Consider the following 24,139-nt stretch of genomic DNA (forward strand, 5'->3'; position numbering starts at 1 on the left):
CAGTGCAAACACTTGTACAAGGTGTCCTCCAGTAAACACCCACTTTTTCCGGCAGTGCATTCATTGCCGAGATTCCGGCAGTCCCTCCATTACCGAGATTCCGGCAGTCCCTCCATTACCGAGTGTTTGGTCATCTGTGTGTATTACCACTCTCACAACCGAGGTTTTGACCACCTGTGCATATTACCGCTCTCACTGCCGAGTTTTTGATTGCCTGTATTCATTACCGAGTTTTTTGCACCCATTGCCGAGTTTTTGATCACCGGTATCAATCAGCAGTCCTCATTACCGAGTTTTTGACTGCCTGAATCCATCACCGAGTTTTTGGTCACCTCCGGACTTCAATGCCGAGTTTTTGACCACCGGTATCCATTGCTTGTCCTCATTACCGAGTTTTTGGACACCTCCAGCCTTCAATGCCGAGTTTTTATTACTGAGGTCTGTAATCCCGGTGCTCACTGCCAGTGCTCTTGCTGACCTCTGGCCTTCAATGCCGAGGTTTGAATACCGAGATTGGTAATCCCGGTGCTCACTGTTGGTCCTCTGGCCTTCAATACCGAGTTTTTGTTACCGAGGTCGGCAATTGTGCTACCAGTGGTGCTCACTGTCTCAAACAGCGAGCTCACTGTCAGACACAGTGAGCTCAACATGTTACCCATCTCTGTATCTGTCCCTCATTTTTTTGGAATGCACCTCTGCATCACATCTGAATGTATTGCAGCACATTACAGCATATTTATATGAGTTGGTCTGCCTGTACTGAACACCTTCTACCTGAGAAGTCACCCTTCACAGCAGCATGTGTAGATGTTATTTCACCTCGCTGTTTTTTGGATCAGGGAGGAGCATGCAAGAGCTGTGGGTTTGCAAATTTGGAGGGCAGTAGCTGCAAAAGTGAGAGAACAGTGTGGTATGATATTTTAAAATGACATACCACACACAGAAATGGGATGGGAGTGTATCACATTCCGAACACCTGGATATATTTATAGACGATATTATGAATGCAATGCAGAAGAGAGCGCACAGAAATCAGGATTTCCGGTGAAGATACAAGATATGTGTGGAAAGTGGAAGTTCTGAGAAAACACGACATGCATAAGTTTATGTGCAGACATGATATCAACATGCTGTTTGCTGCATCACAATTGGGTACTATTGGGGTGCTCAGATCGGAATTTCCAAGCTTATCGGTGATGAGATGTATATGGGGCATCATATGTCATTATTTCATGACATACAGTATCCTGACACAGCATATGCTCCGATTAGCATGCGAAAACATGGAATATAACAGGGTAGAGAATAGCTATCCAACGCAGAAGAGACCTTGAAAAACGGTTGAGAATCAGTGGAGATGTGCAAGGTGAGCCAGAAGTGTGGTTTATGCTGAATGTGCTCCAACCTCGCTTTCCACTCCAACCACACTTCTGGCTCACCTTGCACATCTCCACTGATTCTCAACCGTTTTTCAAGGTCTCTTCTGCGTTGGATAGCTATTCTCTACCCTGTTATATTCCATGTTTTCGCATGCTAATCGGAGCATATGCTGTGTCAGGATACTGTATGTCATGAAATAATGACATATGATGCCCCATATACATCTCATCACCGATAAGCTTGGAAATTCCGATCTGAGCACCCCAATAGTACCCAATTGTGATGCAGCAAACAGCATGTTGATATCATGTCTGCACATAAACTTATGCATGTCGTGTTTTCTCAGAACTTCCACTTTCCACACATATCTTGTATCTTCACCGGAAATCCTGATTTCTGTGCGCTCTCTTCTGCATTGCATTCATAATATCGTCTATAAATATATCCAGGTGTTCGGAATGTGATACACTCCCATCCCATTTCTGTGTGTGGTATGTCATTTTAAAATATCATACCACACTGTTCTCTCACTTTTGCAGCTACTGCCCTCCAAATTTGCAAACCCACAGCTCTTGCATGCTCCTCCCTGATCCAAAAAACAGCGAGGTGAAATAACATCTACACATGCTGCTGTGAAGGGTGACTTCTCAGGTAGAAGGTGTTCAGTACAGGCAGACCAACTCATATAAATATGCTGTAATGTGCTGCAATACATTCAGATGTGATGCAGAGGTGCATTCCAAAAAAATGAGGGACAGATACAGAGATGGGTAACATGTTGAGCTCACTGTGTCTGACAGTGAGCTCGCTGTTTGAGACAGTGAGCACCACTGGTAGCACAATTGCCGACCTCGGTAACAAAAACTCGGTATTGAAGGCCAGAGGACCAACAGTGAGCACCGGGATTACCAATCTCGGTATTCAAACCTCGGCATTGAAGGCCAGAGGTCAGCAAGAGCACTGGCAGTGAGCACCGGGATTACAGACCTCAGTAATAAAAACTCGGCATTGAAGGCTGGAGGTGTCCAAAAACTCGGTAATGAGGACAAGCAATGGATACCGGTGGTCAAAAACTCGGCATTGAAGTCCGGAGGTGACCAAAAACTCGGTGATGGATTCAGGCAGTCAAAAACTCGGTAATGAGGACTGCTGATTGATACCGGTGATCAAAAACTCGGCAATGGGTGCAAAAAACTCGGTAATGAATACAGGCAATCAAAAACTCGGCAGTGAGAGCGGTAATATGCACAGGTGGTCAAAACCTCGGTTGTGAGAGTGGTAATACACACAGATGACCAAACACTCGGTAATGGAGGGACTGCCGGAATCTCGGTAATGGAGGGACTGCCGGAATCTCGGCAATGAATGCACTGCCGGAAAAAGTGGGTGTTTACTGGAGGACACCTTGTACAAGTGTTTGCACTGTTTGAACTCCGCTGCCACAACCAGAGCATATACAGCACTAAAATCAAGTGCGCTATTCTCGGCACACCCGTGCGCATCTACCGAACGCATTACCGAAAAAAACGAGGTTCACCGGGGGACAACTCGTACGACCGTCTCAGACGGAGTACAAGCTCGTACGAGCTTTTGTAGTGTTTCAATTCCGCCACCTTGACCATGCCACGCACAGCAATAAAACAAAGTGCGCTGTGTTCCAGTGATCTCCGGCAATGTATTGCATGCATTACCGGAAATTTTTGATACCCACCAGGAGCACCTCGTACGACCGTTCCAGACGGGGTACAGACTCGTACGAGTCTGCACACTGTTTCGACAATACCTCCTTAACTACACCAGGTACAGCAATGAAATTGAGTTCGCTATTCTCAGCGTATCCGTGCGCATCTACCGAAAGCATTACCAAAAAAAACGAGGTTCACCAGGGAACAACTCGTACGACCGTCTCACACAGGGTACAGGCTCGTACGAGCCTGCACACTGTTTCGACTCTCCCACCTTAACTACAGTGCGCAAAGCGACGAAATAAGGTTTGCTGCGTTCCGGTAACCTTCGGCAATGCACGCCATGCATTGCCGAGATTTCCGGGTGTCCGCTCTCCCGGAGGTACTCGTACGACCGTCTGAGACAGGGTACAGGCTCGTACGAGCCTGAGCACTGTTCTGACCCTCCCTCTGTAACCACGATATGCACAGCAATGGAATTTGATGCGTTACGTTCAGTGCACTCGCGCGCATATGCCGAATCCGTTACCGCAATATTACAGGTGCACACCGGAGGTGCCTCGTACGACCGTGACAGACGGCTACAGGCTCATACGAGCCTGGGCAGTGTTTTCAATGCCCCGCTCCAACCACAGCACGCACGGTGATAAAAACGACTGTTCCGAGCTCGTATGACCCAGGGGAACGTAGCGAACGCATTACCGAAACGTACGGTGCAGTAGGGCGCAATGTAGGCAGTGGGACGTGCCACTACCGGAACCAGCATCCCCTGCTATATCAGCCCGGTATTGGCTTCCCAGGGGCTGTGGGATGTTCTTGCGCGTATGTAGCACACTAGAGGACCTCAAAGCACGCAAACGACAGCCAGAATGATACATTTGGCATTGTATATTACTTCTCCACCACCGCTCGTACGACCGTTACTGACAGCTACACTACCGGAGCTCGTACGACCGTTACCGACGGTCTATACGACCGGAGCTCGTACGAGCTCGTATGGCCGTTACCGACGGCAACATGACGGGGTCGTACCGCCGTTACCGGCGGCTACAGAGGGGGAAGGGGGTCAGATCCCGTCCATCCTATATTATAAGCCGGACGGTTCGATAGCGTATGCGGGTGCCGAGGCCATCGTGCCCGGCAGGGACCTGGAAGCTGAGGAGGAAAAGCTCTTGCTGGTATCGTGGTGCGCATCTCCCGTTTCTCAATCTCGTGCACCTGCCGAGCCTTTTCAGGTTCAAGCTCCACCTCCGCCCCCAACGCCTCAACTCTACTGGTGAGATCAAGCCGGACGATCTACCCCGCCTCCCCACCGGAAAGACTCTTGTTTCCGTCTTCGCCGACTGGCTCTCATATCTCTTCCGCTGTACTCGTAAATTTGTTTGCGAAACCCACGCCAAAGGCTGTGACCTCTGGGCCTCGCATGAACGATTAGTTGAGTTTATCTTTTCTCACTCGAATGGATGGGAAGGTGGGCAGCAGTACAAGATGCGCTAGGCGGTAATCATGGCTGGACTCGTGGCTAACACACCCGACGGACATGCGCGTGTGCACTTCGTCGCTGAAGGTGAGGCGAGCCTGCATTTCTGCATAAAAAGCGGGTTGATGGATGACACCCTTCGCGTGAGTCCTGTGTCCTGCGATATATCGCTGTCACTGGTCCTGATGCATAACAGTATGGCCACAGTGTCATGATTGTCGATGCGGGTGGAGGCACTGTTGACATCAGTAGCTACGGCTTCAATTCCACTGCACCTTTAGTGGTTGAAGAAGTGGCATCGCCAGACTGTGAGTATTCCTGCTTGCCGTTGTTCTTACCGTGTTAATAGCATGCGATAGGTCTCTTGGAAGGCTCTAATATACTCAATTTGCGTGCTGAGAAGCACCTCCGGGGTACGCACGAATTTATCGCGGGACGCCGGTATGCCTCGGGTAAACTGATTTTAATTTCCAGATCTTCTGAAAAGATCCAAATACGGGTCAAAGGAGGATATCAAATCGATGATTGACTACTTTGATAGACATACGAAAGCTGTCTTCAACGGTGGGAACGGGCCATCATACATCAAGGTCGGCACTGCCTCTTGCAACGACCCCAGAGTCAACGTCCGTCGCAGGGACCTTACGCTCACTAGGTGTGGCTCTTTCCTACGAGATCTCCCCAGTGATACTGATCTTTTTGCCTCTAGTACCCAAATGCTCTCATTTTTTCGACCATCCCTCGACCGCATTCTGACCGCTATCAAGAAGCAACTCGTCAGTGGGGCTCTTGGCAAGAGAATCAAAGTATGTGCTTCACAGTACCAATGTAAGAAGTACTCACCCGTGCGGAGGGACAGACAGTTCTGCTGGTTGGTGGCTTCGCCGCCAGTCCGTACCTGTATTCTGCACTGAAGCGCGGAGTTGAGGACATGGGACTTTCGTTGTATCACCCCGAATCTCATACGTACGTCCTCTCCACTCTCCTTTCTCCCGCTTGCTCACCATCTGCCAGTTCCAAAGCCGTTGCACAAGGGGCGATGTGGTACTTCCTAGAACACATCGTGTCTGCACGCATCATGCAGATGACGTACGGCACCGAGACCGTCGTGAAATACAATCCCAAGGACACACAGCACGTTGAACGCCACCCCACAGTCCACAATCGTGCGTCAGGCATGCCCGTCCTCCCAAAAGCGTTCTCGTGCATCCTCAAGAGGGTACCTTGCCATCCCTCAGCTCTCACACCATAGCGCTCATCGTCGTTTTCCATAGGGCACGCGTGTCCACGAGACGCAGGAAATATCTCACCCATGCCACATCGAGGTCGAAGACCGGCACGAACTCGACAGCGTCTCGTGCGCGATCCTCTGCTACAGCAGCATGCTCGAGAACCCGTGCTGGGTCGATGTCGAGCCCCGTACGTCTTCGGATGCATGCCGTCTCGCGCGCGAGGGGAACTGACCAGCTTTCGCGGATCGCGCAGGGTTCTACAAATCGCTGTGCACGATCACCGCCGATACGTCCCAGGTCGCGCGGAAGGCGCGGAGAGGGAAGGGCGGCGTGGAATTTTACGAGCAGCACTTCAAGATTATTCTTCTGTGCGGCCTGACAGAGTTGGAGGCGCAAATCAGCTGGGAGGAGGGTGTGAGTTCGCGGCGTCGGTGTGGATTTGGAACTTGCACTGATCTGATTGTTTTATTGCCACTTCCGCTGTAGGGTATTGAAAAGAGGTACGTTCTTTGGTGTGGGGAGCCCGGATGCAATGCTCACCTTTGAACGATACACAGGGGCTCCGCAAAGCTCGTTTATGACGATGACCTGTACGTTCCTTCATAGCGATATGTAGATGGAGACATGGTTCGTGTATATACAAAGCGGGCAATGTATTAATGACAATGTACTGGTTTCCCAAAGTCGTTGCGCGCGAAACCATGTGTCCGCTCCTCGCGCCTCCTTCTCAAGTCGGCTTGCGGGCAATGGAATTCCAAACGTGCCGAAGGAATCCGATTCAGCGGCTCTACCACTACCGCAGCGAATAGCGGAATCGCGTCGGCAGCCACTGACTATCATTACAAGCTGCGGCGAAGACGAGAAAAAAGACGCGTGGTCTCAAACATACACTCTGGTGCGCGTGAGTGCTGCGCATCGCACGGATCCACGCGTGCGCGTCCTGGTGCGCTAGAAAACCCCACCCCCGCATTCGCATATGAGCTCCCTCGACCGGCCATCGCGCCGCTCTCGTCCTTTCCTCCGGCTGGCGGGGAACTTCTGTTGCGCCCTCAGTGCATCCTTATGGGCGTGCGTGCCCGACATCGTCGCGGCGTAGCCGTCCGTGCGCCGCCCTCACGTGGAACACCAGTCCGAAGAAGCGCTCCCACTCCGCCGCCTCGCGCAGACTCAGCTCGACTTACATTCATACGCCCACGTCAGCGCCACACATCCCTCATTCACAACCAGAACCCAGAAAAAAAACACCCTTCGACCCAGGCCGACGCAAGCGGCCCCCACGCGCAGCGCGCGGAACGCCCCAAGGCGGCCCGTGAGCTGGCCACGAGCGAAGTAGGCTGGTGGATCGTCAACAGAGGAGGCTCGAGCCTTGAATGCGCATTCGCAGGGGGCGTTGGGGATCGCGCGGATGGGCACGCCGATCGGGATCGAGACGACGCCCCACTTGCAGGCGGCGAGGCGCGTGACGGTGAAGACGTCACTGCCGAAGATATTCGGAATCTGGACGACAATATCTGGTGGGACGGTGAGCGTGGGCGGTGAACGAGAACAGAAAGACACTAGCCAGACGTACCGATGAAAGTGATGCTGATGAACCACGGGTTCCTGAGCACGCCCTCAAATATGTTGTGTCGGCGATCGAGCCGGGGGCAGTTGAATGAGCTGAAGACCTGCACGATCACGAACGCGTTGAACACCAGGGTAACGCTGCGGAGATCGCGCGGTGGGAAGCCGAGGAGCGCGTCCCTGTGGAAGTGGAACGAGAGCATCGCTGGTCGATGACGATCGCGACCCAGGCCGGCAGCCGCACCGCGCTCAACACTCTCTCCTCGAAGTTCGTCCCCGCGAGCGCCGAGACGACAACGGCAGCGAACGCGAGCGTCACCTGGAACCGCAGGAACTTGCGCACGGTGTTCTCGACAGCGCAGCCCCAGATGATGACCTTGACGATTGAGGCGAAGCCGTCGTCCACGAGGACGATTTCGGACGCCTCCTTCGCGACCTCGGTGCCCGTGACACCGCGTCCTTGAGCGCGGGGGCGTAACCGCGATGATCTCGCCGAGCTCCTTGAGAATGTTGACGAGGATGTGCTTGTCCTCGAGCGACGAGCGCGCGAGCACTTGGAGACGCTGCATGGTCGCGCGGTGGGTAGCGATGGAGCGCATGGTGAGTACGTCGCCGGTGCACATCTTGACTAGACGCCTACCCGCGCGCAGTCTGCCACCGCTTCGCGAACGCCCCGGGTACGAAGGGGGTCTTCAAGAGCGAAGAAGCTAATGGGAGTGAGATCGCGTGCGAGATCCGTCCACGAAACCTATGATAATGGTCAGAGGTGATTTACCTCGTCAGCCTTGGGTAACCAGGTGTCGAAGTCTTGGTAGCATACAGCAATAGTGCGAAGCGTCTGCGACGCGTGCAGCGTGATGCTCTCCAAGATCCGTGCCCGATCGACTTCCTCAGTGTCCTCCGTGATTGCATCCTCGCCTTCGGTGGAAACGACCTGGTGTGCACACGCCGCCACGAGCACTTCACTCGCACCGTTAACATACATCCGCGCGCGACCTCCCGGCAGACGCACCGTGGCACCCATAGCCATGCGCTTGCTCGAGAACGGGAACACCTGCAGTCTCCGCGGCCTCCTGTACGGCCTTGTAGCTGGGCCATCCCAAGTCCCGCGCCATTGCCAGCAGCGCGGTCTCCGTCTTGCTGCCCACGAACATGGAGACGCCGGTGGTTGCATCCGTATCTTCGAACGCGGTGGAGTTGATCGGGATGGCATCATTGAGGAGGGCGCGAAGCGGAGGAGGAGGAGCGCCACTGATGCAGCGAAGCTCGATAGGAGTGGGGTCGGGCTTGGCGCGCTCGGGATTCTGGGCGAGTCATGGCGTTCTGTGTGAGAGTGCCGGGTCTTGTCGGTGCAAATGACGCTGGCGTTTGCCACAGTCCCGCAGAAGTTGAGGACACGGACGAGTGATGTCTCGCGCCCCATGCGCGTGGTGGTGAACGCTAGTGCTAGCGTGATGGCTAGAGGTAAACCACATCAGCAAAAGGTGTTTTCCATGGTAGCGCCCGATAACACGCGACACCGCCATATCGGGACAGGTCATCTATTGCCTGCGCGACAAATGATGATAGCAGAACGGTAGCATGTGACATTCATTCGTCTTTGCTATGACATTTGATCGCATTTTGTGGCCGCATACAGGATATGATGGATCTACTACAGGCACTAGTAGTGTAGACAGAAAGCTGTAGTCGATGGTATGATAATGATAATAGACGATCATTCACTCCTCCCAAGGTGATTCATGGCGCGCGCGGGGGGCATGAGAAGTTCGTATTGAGCTATACGATCGGTTCGCGAGCGCGCGAACAGTGCGCGCCGCAAAGAACGCGGTGCGCGCGAAGATACGCCGACCGATGTCAGCGCGGGCGTCTGTCCCACTCACGGGCGGAGTGACGAGTCCGCTCCGTTTTCCGATGTTCATTGAGCCCGTCTCCTCTGAACTTCCGCCGCACAGCTCAACACCGGACCCCCTCCGCGAAGCTCTCCCACCCCGTCTCGTTCCCCTCCAGCCGACGAACAAGTACCACCGCATCGCGATCCTGGTCGCCGACGGCTTTGATCGCGCGCGGCGCAAGTCGACAGCATAACGCGCCACGCTCAAGGTCGGAATAGCGACCACATGGGCAGTCGGGTAGTGCTGCGGGTGATGGCAGGAGCAAGGGCGGGCCGCGGGCGATGGCAGGAGTAAGGGTACTACGAGGTGGAGTGTATATTGTGGGTGGGTCGAGAATGTGAAAGACAAGTCGAGATACATACATCGTCGGGCAGAGTTGCCAGCCTCAGGGCCGAGCATACCCCTCTGCTTCGTACTCGTCGTCTTCATAGTAGTCGGGGTCGTCAATTATCTCATAAGCGGGGCGCTCTACGAGATCGTCCCCCTCATTCTCCTCGTCTTGCCGCTCGTCGAGCTCTTCAAGGGCTTCGAGTTCGTGAGCAAACTCGGCTGCCTCCTCCTGGGCATCTTCAGCATCGTTGTCTTCGTCGCCTGGAGGATGCGAAGACGAAGGCTCTTCAATGCCACGTTCCGGAGTGTGTCCGCCGGCGTCAGGAGGACTTGGGTACGACTCGGGGGTCACGAGAGGGCCTTCGCGTAGCGCGTGCTGTCGAGATTGCGCGATCGTCACGAACTGCTCGCGGTGTCCGACGCCGCCGCCAAGGTATCGCATGTACATATCTCGATCAACAAACCTGTATGAGATCACACGTGAAAATACAGACAACCCATAGCAAGGATGGGTACTCACATGCAAGCGTAGTAGTAGGCATAGTCAAGATTGTCGGAATCGCAACGTGCAAGGCGCGATTCACCGAGCAGCCGCTCGGTCTTGCCGAAGTGGAACGCTGGAATGAGGTACGACGCACGCACGACGGTCGCGGGATCGAGAAATCCGAACGGCTCCGTGCTGGCGTCATTGTGTGGGACGAATTGAAGACGAGGGAGGCGGCGTGTGGTGAAACCAGACTGAAGTTCACTGTCGACCTTGAACCAACGCACCCAGAGAACGTCCATGCTTGAGGAGACTCGGAGCACTTGTGATGCTGCAGTTCCCGGGATAGTAGAAGTCCTAGGTCGAGCGAGGCAGGACACCGTGAGGTGGAAGATGCTGAGCACACGGGCGTACGCATATGGATGATCAGAGGACTCGTCGGGGGCCCATACCATGACGTCCGGGTGGGTTCTTGGATTGACCGAGTCTTGATTGCGGCGCATATCGTACGTAGTATAGTTGAAGCGGATCACCTTGTGCGTGTACAGCCTTGAGTCTTCGATCCGGAGATCCCAGGCAGTAACGTCCGAGCGTTCGTTCAGCAAGTGCTCGGGGATCGCGTTTGCTGCGAGTAGACGAGGAAGACAGTGCGAACGGAGGAGAGGGAGGAAGTTCTAGGCAAGACATACATCAGAATTGGCGTAAGAGGGCATATTTTGGGTCTCACCTCTAGTGCGGGGTCGCCCGCGTTCTCAGCAAGCCAGTTATAAATCCTCACGATATTGCGGCGCCCGTTCCCAACGTCGTACCTTGCATGCGGATCCGATCCTTCTGCGTTAAAGGGAGAGCGCTCAGTCGGAAGCTCAGATGGAGTGTCGCGACGACGCTCGAGGGACTCCTGCAGCAGGGCACGAGCATCTTCGCGTTGTCGCTGAGCCTCGCGACGTGGTGTATAGTCGGGGTCGCTGTCTCTCAGATGGCGAAGGAGCTCAGCGCGCCACTGGTGGTTCGCTATCTGCGAAACAAATTCCACTTTGTTGGTGCGTGGATAGAACTGCTTGACGACCTTGTGTTCAAGCTCGCCCTAGGGCAGTCACCGGGTCAGCACCTGGTTGAGTATGATAGAATGAGAAGCAGCTTACCGTTTGAGTGCTGCCGCCGTCGAGAGGGCCAGAGTCCTCGACAGTATCTGGCGCGTGGCTCACCCCGTGGAACTTTGGCCGCTCCCATATGTTGCATGGCTTCTTCTTCCTCTGGCCGTCCACATGCTGCGGATCAATGGCAGCTTCGCGGCGGAGGCGAGCTTGAAACTCGTTCTTCGACTCGTACACTTCGTAACGCGTGCATGTCGTCTTGAAGGCTCGAAAAGCGTCGTACATGTGCGTGGTGGCGTCTTTGAAGATGTCGACAGTAACCTCGGTGTGCAAGCGGAGCTTCGCAAGTGCGTGCCAGTTGGCCAGCTCGAAGAGGAGCCCACTGATCACCGCGTCGTCTTTGGCTGGTAGGAGACCTTGAAACGCCGGAATGATTGTCTAGAATATCCTGTCAGCAGCGACTTGATATTGATATTTAGTCCCCCACCAAAAGAAATGCCTCATAATCGCGGGCAGCGAGTCGCTTGCGATGAGACACATCATGCGAGAAGCGCCTGATTCTGTCTCGACCGAAGGTAGGTGTGGCGCGCATACTAGGGGAAGAGGTTATGGGATTAGCCCGAGCAGGCAGATAATGACAACTACGTACCGTGTGTTGAAGGACTGGAGTGCTCCTTTGCCATGAGATTCCAGCATTCCCATCAGCTGCTGGAACGTCGCTTTCCAGATGCCGAGTTCAAACTCGTGCATCACATCTGGAACGAACAGCCTGTAGGTGTTCACTCCAAACTGAGACAGGCGCGTTGACAGTGCGCTCTGTGCGCATTAGATCAGCTGAGAAGTCACGGTTGATTCGATTGAAAGGCACTCACTCGGATCGGGATCAGGGCCATGTCGTCGAGGTGATGTTTCACACATTTTCCGGCCAGGGATCGACCCTTGAACACGGCTCGTCGTGAGGCTTCAATGCGATCGTGAACCTCGCTATCGTCGAGCCGTGCTCCGGGAGAACCTAAGCTAGATGCCAACAGCTCAGCATGGCCGGCGAGACCAGTCTCGGAGATCTTGTCCTTGTGGATGAGGCACCGATGGCATGGATGGTTGGAGAGGGGCCGAAGCGCAGTCGCCAGCATCCTGGCGCCGTAAAGAGTGAGCCGAGTATCGAATGAAGAGCGAGGGGACTTACTTCTCGGGATAGTCCGCTGAGTAAGTCACGATACGGGGGAAAATACGACGCTTGACACCGTCTCCGCACATAAGGACGATACCATGTTCGTACGCGTGCATGAAGTTGTCGTCGAGGAGCTTTAGCCATACCTGTTGAAAGAGCTCCCGTTTGCAGAACTTGAGTACCTCAGGCGAGGGCGGGACTCCGTATACGCTCTTGTAGAAGTCCTTGAAGTCGTCGGGAAGCTGTAGCTCACTCAGCTGCCAGCGTAAATCAGAGTGTTCGTAAGAACATACCTCGGGGATGTATGCCAAATGGTGCGCAGCGAACTGTGATGGGCGAGCGCGAACGTACTTGGAGAGGTTGCCCAAGTACATGTATATAGGCCAGAGGGACGCGGTTCCGAACGACGCCAGCTGTGTTGCATCTGACCAGAACTTCAGCGGTAGGATGACATACTCGAGGTCTTCTGGATCGTCCGGATGACGCGGCTTTGAGTGCAGTTCCTTGGCCTCCTTGAGCATGTCGTTGCAATTGAAATCGTCTGTGAAAATGCGTATAGGGGGAGAATTTTCGTCCCCTGACATGATTTATTAGCATATCAAACATGTGAACGATGTGACGACACACCTTCGGGACTCCAGAGCAGAATATGTGGGTGCCAGTGCAGCTGTTTGCAGTAGGAGGTGGTCGTGTCCATAACAGCAGCTTCGACGAGTGCAAGTAAGCGACGAAACTTGAGGCCGCGCACCACATAAACCGGGTGCGCGGCTTCGGTCTTGTATGGCGAATGCGTCTTCGGAAGGGGGAGAGGAAGGCCATCTTCTTCCCAACCGTGACTCTTGCTAAACATACCCGTGTCGTCCTCGTAGTTATCGAGTGTTTCGTTGATCTGCGCAGCGGAGAACCCGCCCTCCTTGATGGACTGGTCACGGAAACCCGGAGAGTCCATGACGTCGAGCAGGTCGTCGAAGTCGGCCGCAGTCTTGTGGAGAGAGCCATTCAGCCACCAGTCTGAGAGACGGTGCTGCGCGATCGTCCGGAACGGAGACTTGAGTGCGTTCTTCGCATCGCGACCGTGCTTGAGAACTTGCTGGACGTTCTTGACAAGCCAGGCCATTGTCTTCGAGCGTGGGACTTTGTCAGCGCGATTGGTGTTCGAAGAGAGGCCGGGGGCATCGCAGCGATCATCCAAGGTGAGCTCGGCTTCGGGATCTTCCTTCGGCGGTGTGTCAAAGTAGCGGCGGAACACCCGGTAGCCGTTCATGGGTGTCTCGAACTCGTTCCTCGCTGGTTGCCAGTGGTGCTCCGCTGCAGCGTCAGAGGTGGGGGAACTCGCCCGAGACGGCCGAGACGACGATGATGTGGGCTGAGGGGGAGTGAGATCACGAGCTTCATTGAACTGGGCCGGAAGAGTATTGCTACTAGACGGGACAAAGTCCGAGAAGATGCGGGGAAGGCGGATGCGACGACCGCTGACGCGCGATGTCGGGGCGTGATCTTCTGAGACCCCTGCTGCAGGACCAGGGGATGCTTCTTTGTGCGCTGCCGGAGTCCAGAACTGAAGATGCAAAGGTCAGCATGCACTTGCAACGATCCGATCAACTCACCCTCGCAGCCTGGGCGCGTGTCTGCCTGTCGAGTCGCTCCGTTCGGGCGCGTTTCTGGCCCTGCTCTTCCAGCTCAGCCTTGCGCTTGGAAAACGTAGCTGCGCTGCTAGATTCGTTTTTGAACTTGCACCATCGGGTCTCATGGACCCCAAGGCCAGCATGGTCGTTTGCTTGATACTTGCATCCGTTGACGCTGTTTTTGCATGCGTAGCCAGGCATCTGCTGGCTTTCTCCAATCCTCAGCGCGATTCAAGAGTTTGCGATATACTCACTTTGCAGAGTGTTGTGTTTTCCGCACTGCCAGCCGCAACGACTTGGGAGATCGATGTCCGGAATCAAGTCGGCGATAGGCGCCAGAGCCGCGCGGCCGCGTGTGCCTTCCATCAGGTGAGACAAAAAGCAAGAAATGATATTACTCACCCAAGTCTTGTGCGAGTGATCATAGGCTATAGCATCAGGTCATTGCATGCCATTGCGGACCTCGTTGCTTGCTGAACAATAGGCAAACAAGACGTGTGGCGTGACAGACACGGGCGCGTGCGTGGGTGTGAGCGCCTACTGGGCTCTGTCCGCGACCGCCATCATCCCCTGCGCGCGATGTGCCACTCATGCTCGCGCGCGATGTATAAAGAGGCGGTGAGCTCCTCCTCACTCCCCACCCTCAGCATCTCGCTCACCGCACCCTCACTGCTCTCCGTCGACATTCACATGGCCTTCAACAGCCTCTCGCAGACCGCTGGAGTGGCGCGCGCCGCCGCATCCTCGGCTGTTCCCAGTGGTCAGCCTACGCCCCAGGTAAGTTCAACCAGTATATGACCTAATAGTAGTGTGCTTATGCCTCATCTAGACTCCCAACAATCGTAACGGGGCTGGCCGTGGCAACAAGAAGCGCAAGTCCGCTGGCGCCAGCTCCCAGGATGGCGTGCGCACCGCCCCCGCACCTCCTGTCACGCCGTCTATCCACGCCTCTGGCTCCACCATACACCAGCCTCTCACCCCGCGCTCGGTGCCCAACGGCATATCCGAGTACGCCATCTCTGCCGCCGCCGCCGCCGCCTCTCAGTACTACATCACCCAGCCGGGTCCGGTGATTCAACCTACCGACGCTTCCGGTGGGCAGCCGCAGTACCCTTCGGGCCTTCTGCCCGGAGGTCAGGCCATGCCTGCGCCCATTCAGGCCGTGTCGTCGATGCCACCCGCTCACACCACTGCACCCCCAGCGCAGCTTATGCCGCCTCCGCCTCCGCCCGCAGGTCAAGCCGCGCCCGCGGCCACCTCGCTGCACGCCACCGCGGCGCAGCAGTGGGAGCGCTCTGTCATGAGCCTCAGTACAAAGCTTGAGTCAGTAGGTCTCAGAAAGCGTTCAGTCTGCATGCTAACGCATCACATAGCCGCCTTGAACGGCTCACCGCGGGCTGCGAGAAGATGCACGACCAGTGCCGTCTGATCGTTCGTCTGGGCGGTGGATTCGTTCCTTATGCAGAGGTCCTTCCCAAGGGGTTGGCCGCATACTGTACCGATGAATTCTCGATCAGGTAAGCACACTCCAAATACGCATTTCCACACACTGTTACCGACCACTCCGATAGCACTCACGACAGGGACGATCCCATGTATCGTTACCAGCACAATGTGTGGAACATTGTCTGGGAACACTTCCCTCAATTCGAGGATTACGTCGAGTTGCTCGTTGAGAGGCCTCAAGTACTCGGCCACATCGCCAACTACGTAAGCCCTGTATCCTGCTCTTGTGTCCGTCGGGATTAACTTTGATTCTATTACTTCTGGTAGCTCACACGTCTCGAACCCAAGGTTCGAGGCGACGACCTGACACGACTTCGATCTCCGATCATCACTCTCGCAGGGATCGAGGATCCCGGAAACAATCTGGCGAACAACAAGAGCGCGCGGGGGTTCAACAACCCACACACGGCCCGCCTTCTGACCCCTTACTACAAGCTCGACGAGTTCGATAGGGACCCGACCGCGTAAGCTGAACGTTTCGGCAGCTTCTCGTACGGCGGATGTTGACCATGCTTACTATCTTTAGCTTCTGCAACGACGTCAACAATGGCGTCATCCCGCTGCGCGCCAAGAACTTCTTTTCCGCCTTGTACAGTACGCGCGACGCTCTCCCCAGGCAACCTCTTCCTGGTTTGTTGAAAGGAGCACTCATCGTCAAGGTACGTCGCACCATGTGGACGAATATCGACTACTAGATGCGCACTCACACATCTACAGGCTTACAAGGCGATCTTTGCGAGTCCCAAAGCCGCAATGCGCGGGGACGTTGGAGGCCTGCGTGCCCGCAAGTCAAAGGGACAGGCCCCCCTAACCAAAAAGTACCATCTGACTGCTGATCACTTCAGCCTGTACAGTGTTGTGTACGTCGCTAGTCTGGTAAGCCCTGCACTTCAATCTGGCATCTCATCGTTAAGCTCAAATTCTTTCAGGTGCGCTTCTGCCTTACCAGCGAGCCGGAATGGAGCGACACCGACGGCTTCTGGGATGTGCGTGACTTCGTGCTCAAGCTCACGCGCACGGCACAGAGCCAGAAGCAGTGGAAGGCGGAGACGACGACGTGGTGGATCCAGTAAGCCTCCGTTCCACACGCTATATTAAGACGACGTCAGCCGATACCCGCATTCATCACAGGCACCTCTTTGGCGACATCGCCCTCACTGTCGACGAGGAGCGCACGCCCTTTGATGACATCCTCGACGCGGGCTCAGATGAGGAGGTCCCGGAGGGTGGCAATGACGGTGATAACGGCGACGACGGCTTCGACTCAGAGTAGAAGGTATGTTTCAGCCCTCATACGTCCTCGCGTCGTCTCGCTCATTGCTTGCACCACAGGTATACTGTAGTACACCGGCATTGTGGACATCGCATTGAAGAGTACCTATTTGTTTCCTGAATGCACACTGTAGTCCGCCTTGTAGAACGCCGCTGTTTCGTATTTACCCCGAATGGATTACTGCGCGATTGGATTATAGTACCTGTGTGATTATATGCGAGCCCCAGTGTACGACGGAAGACGATAATCTTCCGCAGGGTGCTGTAGGTTCTCTGTCATCTCCTCCGCTAACTCTGACCTCTTATCGTGTAGCGCTATCATCTCATGCGCCGCAGATGACCGATATACGGTCGTGCGCGCACTCAGACTTGATAGCCCTGCCCGCGAGAATCGATCATCAGTTGATAGCGGAAGAAGCAGACGGCCGTACAATACGGGATACTGCATTCTTTGGATACTAATCTACCTTCTATTGTCTTCGCTAGCACTAACTATCGTACACTACAAATGCCCCAGTGCACGATCATACACTATCGTTTCCGCACCTACTTTGCTGATGCAGGGTAAACCCCACTATAGATGAAAACGTACGCTCAGAGACGTAAGAAGCGATGGGCATACCTTGCGGCCAGGAACCTGGCGACAACGGTCATGATGGAAAAGATGAGAATGCTCATGAAATCCGGCCCTTTCTGGCTGGGGCTCTAACAAGGGATGTCAGCGCCGTGGGCAATATCACGTGTTACGGTGATCACCACATAAGAGCGCAAGGATTACGCGCACAAAAGGAAAACCCGCCAGTTTTTAGCGCATATATGCGCCAAAAATGGCGAGCCCAAGCCATACACAACCCATGGGATGTGCTCACGGGTGTTGGAGGGCGTGCGCGACTTGGAACGTGATGACAGCGACCATGGGGGCCCACCGGGCATGCGGGGAGATGGTGATGTACGTGAGGACAGCTACATACCTCTCTCTTTTTGGAAGACTCCGGCTCCACGCCTTCTTCAATGTGAGCACCGACGGCAGAGGTGTCGAGACAGAGTCGAGGTCAGTCACCTGCGGGTAGGCATGAAGGACGGTCGACATACTTGGCGTTCTTGAATGGTAATTCAGGCCTTGTTCAGGTCGTTTCAACGGCGGCTTCCGCGCCTGAGAACCATTACGGGCAGGAGACGGCGGAGGTCGGAAGAGAGAAAAGCGGCGGTGTTTGGCGCCGGCTGCCTCAGCCGTGCATGTGCGCGCGTCTGCTCACTTTATGCTTCAAACCGCGTAACGAGCGAGAACCCGGCCTTCTGGTATCTGAGGCCGGCGTGTTGATGTCCTCAGTGTTTGCGCTGACCGGCTTCTCCACATGCAGGCGCACCAGAACACTTCCGAGGCGTTCTCGCACGAGAACTGCTCTCCATCGACCAGTGTAGCTTCAAGATGATATCGATCGTCCACGCTGCTACAACGGCGCCCGCCGTACGCCCCCCCTCCACTCACGCCGCCGACGCCCTCACCCCATCATCGTCCTCTTCTGACCAGACCTCCGCAATATCTGCGCCGACCTCGGTCCCCGTCGCTCTTCTGTCCCAGGAAAACAAGCGTTGGAATGACAAACGTAGATATACCATTCGGATGTTCATGGGCGCGAAACCGAATTAGATATAGCATTTACAGCACGAGTACAAGGTTACTGAGAGTACACGATTTTCGCAGGGCCTCTGGTACAAACGGGCGAAGAGTTAGTCAGCGAAGCATGGACGCACACGAGTCACCCACCGCCTTTCCACGCCCTGCAAGCATGGCGAGAGCCCGATGATACGTGTGAGGGCAGACGCAGAGTTCAACAGAGAGTAAATACTCACGTTCTCCATCCACCTGATCTGCGCCTGCAGCTCGGTGAGCCCGCAGAGGAGGATAACATCGTACTCTTGCTCGTAGTACGTGCCCTTGGGGCCTTGCATCGGACGTTGTGTGACTTTCGACGTGTCCGCGTGGACAGAGCAGAGGTGTACGAAGAGCTCTACGGGGTGCCCAACCATTTAATCAGAAGTGTCCGCGAGTACAAAGGGTCCGAAGTCAAGACATAGGAGACGTACTGGGCTCGGTGTCCGTCCAGCGTGGCTTCGCCTTCATCCCCTGATAGCACAGCACTTTGCACGTGATGCTGTCCAGGGTGCTCGCGTCGAACGACGACTGCTGGTACGACTGGAACACCTCTTCCGCCTCGCGCATGCTCTGTCCCTGTGTATAACGGGGAGGCTGATGAGCTGAGGGAGATGGAGAGAAGCTGATCGTGGATCTGGCTCGCCTTTTCTAGGATGACGGAAAACCCCTTCCGGACCATGATGCACCCCGACGGATGCCTCCAGGTGTTCGCGATGCGCGCGGCGTGCTCGGCATCTTCGGGGACGAAAGAGACACTTACCCGGGTCCCGACCGTCGCCTTCATGACCCGCGCTGCGACCAGGGACTGCAGGAAGAAGGAAACCGCGCCGTGGGAGACTGCTTTGTTGCTGCGAAGCTCCCGCGTGAGTGATGCATGGAAAGCCGATAGGTGCGCGACGCACGTGTGAGAGTCAGGACGGCACAGCGAGAGCCCAAGGCGCTCTAGTCCGGACTTCAATGCCGAGTACAAGCACGGACTGGCCGCGAAGCCCCCCACTAATAAAACGGTCTTATCGGATGTACACATCAGCAAACGATGAATAGGCTGCAAATCCTGCCTACGTATACCTTGAACTTCTTCGCCGCTCCCCGATGCTGCTTTTTGACGGCCTTAAGGATTGCATTGATTGATGGCTGAAAGAATAGCAGCATCTCATTGCTAGGAAATGACGTAAGCAGAGACGAAGGCGCTACTGAGAAAATGGGCGCACCCGGTAAGCATCAACTGGCCACGCCGGATCTTCAACTTGGCGTCGTTGCAGTCCATTGAGCCAAATTTGATGTAGTATGGCTCCCCTTCGCCCTTGAAAACCGGTTTCGTATTTTTGTCGAAGTAGTCTAGAATAAATTTTATGTCCTCGTTGGTATCGAACTTAGAGTTCTTCAGCAGCCCTTGACGCAATTTAACTCAGCTGCAGCACGGTACAAGGGAGACAACTTATCGTACCTCTGATATGGCTTTCGGCTCGCAAGTTCACACGAGTAGACCCTTGCAAGATACCTGCATGAAGGTAGATAAGTAACGAGACTATACGGCGTGCGCAATTCATGGGAATCACAGTCTGCAGTGGTTGCCTCCTCAACGACGAAGGGTGACACAGAAACAAAGCTGTAGCTGCTGATGTCGATTGTTCCACCGCCTGCGTCGATAATTGCAACACTTTCGCCGTCCTGATAACGCACGCATCGTGAGCATAGAACACGAGAAGACCAAAGGGTACTCACTCGCATAATCTCGTCCGTCAACCCATTTTTCACGCAGAAGTTCAAGCTCGCTTCGCCCTCGGTGATGAAGTGTACGCGGGAATGACCTTCTGGCGTGTTCGGGATCAGGCTCGCCATGTAGGCGGCCTGGCGCATCTTGCTCTGTTGTGCCCCTTCCCACCCATTTGGGTGGGACAGAACGATCTCGATATCGTTTTCGAGAGAGGCCCACATAATTTCTCCGTTAGCATGCGTCTCGCTGATGTACTTGCGCGCGCAAAAGAATATGTATGCCAGGAAGTCGGCGAAGACAGCCACCACGGTCTTTCCTGGAGGCAGAGGCGGGAGGTCCGACTTCTTAAGCTCCCTCAATTCAAGGCGCTGAGGCCGCAGATGGAGTTTGAACCTAGACGAAGGTGAGAGCCGGAATTTGAGCGGCTGCAGAGTCGGGAGGCGCACCAGGTCACAAGGAAAAGTCCCTTGTCCTCGGCCTCGAGGTCCATTCCCGGCAACATGGCTTCAGCACCGGCACGGGCCACTGTCCCGTCTGGATTGTAGTACAGCATTGATGGAATCTTCAGATCCCCTGCCGCGTTCTCTTGACCGGGAAAGCTGCAATGGACCGGTCCTGTGCGTCTGATGCGAGCATTTATGCTTGGATCACGTACCGAGCGACGCTGTGGATTTGGGGGATCTGTCCCGGATCGAGGAGGGCGTACGCAACGCCGGAAAATGTGGTTCCAATGTCGATGCCGAGGACGAGCTTTCGTTTCGATCCACTATAAGGCTGAAAGGGCGTCATGGTGATGGTCAAGAGGCACGTGGTAATGAGACGGTAGCGCCCAGGAATCGAACCAGCTCGACCAGTTACCACGCGCAAGGCGCGTCGGGCGGCTCGGGCCGTAGACACACGGTCCGGTCTAGTCCTACCGGTATAATTTCCGCTCTCCCAAGATTCTCGAGCTTGAGCCCTTCGGTGCGCCGTTCTTCGGTGGGGTTCAGATGGAGGAGGCTCGATCATTCAACGAGTTTTACGTGCCCGCTTTTGCGGGAAACACCTCAAGAATGCGGCCACTACACCTAGTTATGTTCACCGCGGGAAGATATCAGGCCTCGCCGCGTCCAAGAAGCCACCCCAAACCGTACGCGATGTCCCTCCTCACCCGCTCAGCAGCACCAATGTCCGGAAAGGCGGCCCAGAAGCCGTGTCCGACCCCAGGGAACCTGCATACATCGTCAGCACGACACAAAAAAATCCCGTAGGGGATGGCATACACTTTGATTTGGGTGCGCACGCCCGCTTCTCTGAGAGCCTTCTCGTATATGATGGCGTCGTCTCGAAGGCTGTCGAGGCCCATCGCATGGATGTACGCCGGAGGAAGGCCCTCGAAGGACGGGTACAGAAGCGGCATGAAGCGCGGGCTGTTCGGCGATCCGTCGCCCCGGTACAGCTCTGCAGCGCATGCTCTCAGTCCCGCGCTACAAACGTAACGTGTGCGATCGTGCTCACCCATGAGTGTGTCGAGAACCTCGCGCGTGAGGGGCGGATTGAGTGCTGTGAGCGGTAGCAGCTGTAGTGATACGCAGTAGACCTCAGTACGGTGCGCTCGTGCAGAGTGCAAGACTAATATATTCTGTACCTGTAGTGATACGCAGTAGACTACAGTACAGTGTGAGCAAAAGCAGAATGCAGCAGGATAAAGAAATGCGCGCTCACCCTCAGTACGGTGCGCTCGTGCAGAGTGCAAGACTGAGGGCGGCGCTGCGCGGGCGGGACGGTATAAGTGACAGACAGGACTGATGGCTACGGACCAGCGCGCGTGTATGTAAGCAGGAACGAGAGAACGCGAGGCAAGCGGAAACGGAATGGTATCGTAGGATAGACCATGGAAAAGCTAAAGTCCGGGCGGCATCAAGACAAGGGCGAGCGCGCATCGCGCGCACCGCGCGATGCGGGATCAGTGTGCCGCGCGCGCGCGCACAGCACAGACGGCCAACGTCCAGTGACGCGCCGCGTGCGGGGCGCGGGTTGTGCTCCAACACTCCCCCTCAAGCCGCGACCAGGCCAAACGCGGCAGCGAAATGCTTCACCTTCGCGGACGGCAGTGGCTTCGTGAGGGCGTCGGCGACCATATCCTCGGTAGGGCAGTAGACCAAGCTGATTTTCTTGTCGGCGATGATCCAGCGGATGAAGTGGAAGCGAATATCGATATGCTTGGTGCGTGCGTGGTACTGGTTGTCGCGCGAAAGAGCGATCGCGGACTGGTTGTCAGCGTGGAGCGTGGTCGGATCGACACGGGACATCGGGGAGAAAACCTGCTTGATGAGTGTGCGGAGCCACAGCGCTTCTTTAGTGGCGTGCGTGAGTGCGATGTACTCACTCTCGGTCGTCGAGAGCGAGATGAGCTCCTGGCGTTTGGAGCTCCAAGACACGGCACCACCGTCAATGAGGAAGGCGTAGCCAGAGATGGCCTTGCGATCGTCGTGCATAGACCCATCGGCGTCCGAGTAGCCTTCGAGGTCGAGTGACTTGCCGCCGTACGTCAGCGAGAGGTCGCGCGTGTCCCGCAGGTACTGAATGACCCGGCAGACGGCTTCCCAGTGCGCCCAGCCTGGGTTCTCCGCAAAGCGCGCGAGGAACGAGACTGTGTACGTGATGTCAGGGCGCGTGCCCAACGACGCGTACATCAGCGACCCGACGGCCTCGCGGTAAGGGATGTCGCGCATGCGCGCAACCTCGGCATCGGTCTGGGGTGACTGCACAGCGGAGAGGACGATGTGGGGATCCATGGGTGAGGCGATCTTGCGCGCGCTGGTGATATTGTAGCGCCGGACGATCGAGTCGATGTAGGACGTTTGCGACAAGGAGATGCGGCGGTTCGGGCGGTCACGCTTGACTGCGAGCCCCAAGATCCAATGGATCTCGCCCTCGTCCGTGATCTTGAATGCCTCGCTCAGGCGCGACTTGACCTCGTTGATGTGCGCGAGCGTCGGGGCCACGATAGTCAGATCGTCCACGTGTGCCACAATAACCACCACACCGTCTTCACGGACGCGGTAGTAGACGGCCTCGTCGACTTCGCAGGGCGTGAGGTCGAGGAAGCACTTGAGGACGTCGCGCAGCTTGTGGTTCCAGGTTCGTGCGCTCTGGCGAAGACCGTACAGCGGGCGGAGGAGGCGGAGAGCGAGTGTCTTGTCGTTGGAGAGCGTGACACCCGGCGGCGGCTGCATGTAGATGACTTCTCCGTCTTCAAACTCGCCGTTGAGGTAAGCGGACTTCACGTCGACCTGATGGACCTCGTAGTCGTGTCGCGTGGCGAATGCTAGGGCGATCCGGATGGAGGCGGTCTTGGCGACAGGGGCAAAGGTGTAGAAGAATTCGGAACCTTCGCGTTGTCCAAAACCCTTCGCGACACAGCGAGCGCGCAGGCGGTAAACGTGCCCCAACGCGTCCTTCTTCGAGTTGAAGACCCAGCGACTGCCAATGATGTTCGCACCAGGCGGTGGCTTCTCCAGCCGGTAGGTACCGTGGGCTTCAAGCGCGGCGATCTCCTCGTCCATGGCCTCCTTCCAGCGCGGCCACTCCGGGCGACGGCGCGCTTCAGCGTACGAGCGCGGGTCGAAACCTTCTTCATCGGCCATCCGCACGGCCATAGCCACACCGTCGATCTCCTCGAGTAGGTCTTCAACGTCCGTGGCATCTTGCTCATCCGCGTCGGCTGACGCCCGATGCACGGGCGCTTGCAGTGGCACTTGCACGCCTTTCGGCACTGCTGCACCACTCTTGAGGATGTCGCGTAGGATCTGGGAGGGTTGGCGGATGCGCGACGAAGAGCGCGTAGCGGGGGCCTTGACATGAGCAGGGAGGACGTGAGGAGGGGCAGCAGGTGGAGGGTCGATGGGAGCAGGTGCTGCGGTAGCAGAAGCAGACGGCCCCTGCTGCGTGGGAGGCAAAGCGGGAGCAGTAGGCTCCGGTTGAGGGTCAGGCGGCGCGAGCTTGTCCTCGCTCTCACTCTCCCCCTCAAGCTCCGCGTCGTCTTCAAGTCGGCCACGCGCAGGCA

The 24,139-nt window shown here is 55.8% G+C and overlaps 8 protein-coding genes across 8 annotated transcripts; 3 read left to right on the forward strand and 5 right to left on the reverse strand.

Annotated features, from left to right (window-relative positions):
* Positions 1–285: 285 nt before the first annotated feature.
* Positions 286–659, reverse strand: BXZ73DRAFT_75715 (uncharacterized protein; the record flags this gene model as incomplete). Its single annotated transcript, XM_048022257.1, has 2 exons — positions 286–440; positions 479–659. The coding sequence occupies 2 exons, from the start codon at positions 657–659 to the stop codon at positions 286–288; spliced, it is 336 nt and encodes a 111-aa protein (XP_047880228.1).
* Positions 660–2,146: 1,487 nt separating this feature from the next.
* Positions 2,147–2,520, forward strand: BXZ73DRAFT_75716 (uncharacterized protein; the record flags this gene model as incomplete). Its single annotated transcript, XM_048022258.1, has 2 exons — positions 2,147–2,327; positions 2,366–2,520. The coding sequence occupies 2 exons, from the start codon at positions 2,147–2,149 to the stop codon at positions 2,518–2,520; spliced, it is 336 nt and encodes a 111-aa protein (XP_047880229.1).
* Positions 2,521–4,571: 2,051 nt separating this feature from the next.
* Positions 4,572–6,383, forward strand: BXZ73DRAFT_99103 (uncharacterized protein; the record flags this gene model as incomplete). The annotated part of the gene is made up of 11 exons (XM_048027897.1): positions 4,572–4,688; positions 4,742–4,853; positions 4,905–4,958; positions 5,020–5,200; positions 5,255–5,351; positions 5,405–5,511; positions 5,560–5,764; positions 5,820–5,964; positions 6,031–6,191; positions 6,264–6,277; positions 6,335–6,383. 11 exons carry the CDS (start codon positions 4,572–4,574, stop codon positions 6,381–6,383), a joined length of 1,242 nt encoding a protein of 413 aa, XP_047880230.1.
* A 454-nt stretch (positions 6,384–6,837) lies between these two features.
* Positions 6,838–8,763, reverse strand: BXZ73DRAFT_99104 (uncharacterized protein; the record flags this gene model as incomplete). The annotated part of the gene is made up of 9 exons (XM_048027898.1): positions 6,838–6,953; positions 7,031–7,288; positions 7,348–7,520; positions 7,595–7,767; positions 7,820–7,968; positions 8,022–8,088; positions 8,116–8,300; positions 8,353–8,644; positions 8,716–8,763. 9 exons carry the CDS (start codon positions 8,761–8,763, stop codon positions 6,838–6,840), a joined length of 1,461 nt encoding a protein of 486 aa, XP_047880231.1.
* Positions 8,764–9,620: 857 nt separating this feature from the next.
* Positions 9,621–13,164, reverse strand: BXZ73DRAFT_43324 (uncharacterized protein; the record flags this gene model as incomplete). Its single annotated transcript, XM_048019124.1, has 11 exons — positions 9,621–10,029; positions 10,086–10,723; positions 10,777–10,877; positions 10,935–11,133; positions 11,192–11,581; positions 11,631–11,736; positions 11,793–11,957; positions 11,990–12,277; positions 12,330–12,556; positions 12,608–12,891; positions 12,942–13,164. 11 exons carry the CDS (start codon positions 13,162–13,164, stop codon positions 9,621–9,623), a joined length of 3,030 nt encoding a protein of 1,009 aa, XP_047880232.1.
* Positions 13,165–14,542: 1,378 nt separating this feature from the next.
* Positions 14,543–16,718, forward strand: BXZ73DRAFT_99106 (uncharacterized protein; the record flags this gene model as incomplete). Its single annotated transcript, XM_048027899.1, has 9 exons — positions 14,543–14,716; positions 14,769–15,262; positions 15,313–15,456; positions 15,511–15,649; positions 15,713–15,909; positions 15,972–16,104; positions 16,163–16,321; positions 16,375–16,514; positions 16,577–16,718. The coding sequence occupies 9 exons, from the start codon at positions 14,543–14,545 to the stop codon at positions 16,716–16,718; spliced, it is 1,722 nt and encodes a 573-aa protein (XP_047880233.1).
* Positions 16,719–18,448: 1,730 nt separating this feature from the next.
* BXZ73DRAFT_43141 (uncharacterized protein) lies at positions 18,449–20,880 on the reverse strand (the record flags this gene model as incomplete). Its single annotated transcript, XM_048019088.1, has 11 exons — positions 18,449–18,729; positions 18,806–18,968; positions 19,033–19,222; positions 19,277–19,383; positions 19,443–19,533; positions 19,586–19,766; positions 19,822–19,875; positions 19,934–20,045; positions 20,100–20,484; positions 20,538–20,690; positions 20,747–20,880. 11 exons carry the CDS (start codon positions 20,878–20,880, stop codon positions 18,449–18,451), a joined length of 1,851 nt encoding a protein of 616 aa, XP_047880234.1.
* A 304-nt stretch (positions 20,881–21,184) lies between these two features.
* BXZ73DRAFT_43100 (Alpha/Beta hydrolase protein) lies at positions 21,185–21,592 on the reverse strand (the record flags this gene model as incomplete). Its single annotated transcript, XM_048019084.1, has 2 exons — positions 21,185–21,302; positions 21,354–21,592. The coding sequence occupies 2 exons, from the start codon at positions 21,590–21,592 to the stop codon at positions 21,185–21,187; spliced, it is 357 nt and encodes a 118-aa protein (XP_047880235.1).
* Positions 21,593–24,139: the final 2,547 nt, after the last annotated feature.

Source organism: Epithele typhae, assembly GCF_022376455.1.
Source record: "Epithele typhae strain CBS 203.58 chromosome Unknown BXZ73scaffold_10, whole genome shotgun sequence".
NCBI classification, from domain to species: Eukaryota; Fungi; Basidiomycota; class Agaricomycetes; order Polyporales; family Epitheliaceae; genus Epithele; species Epithele typhae.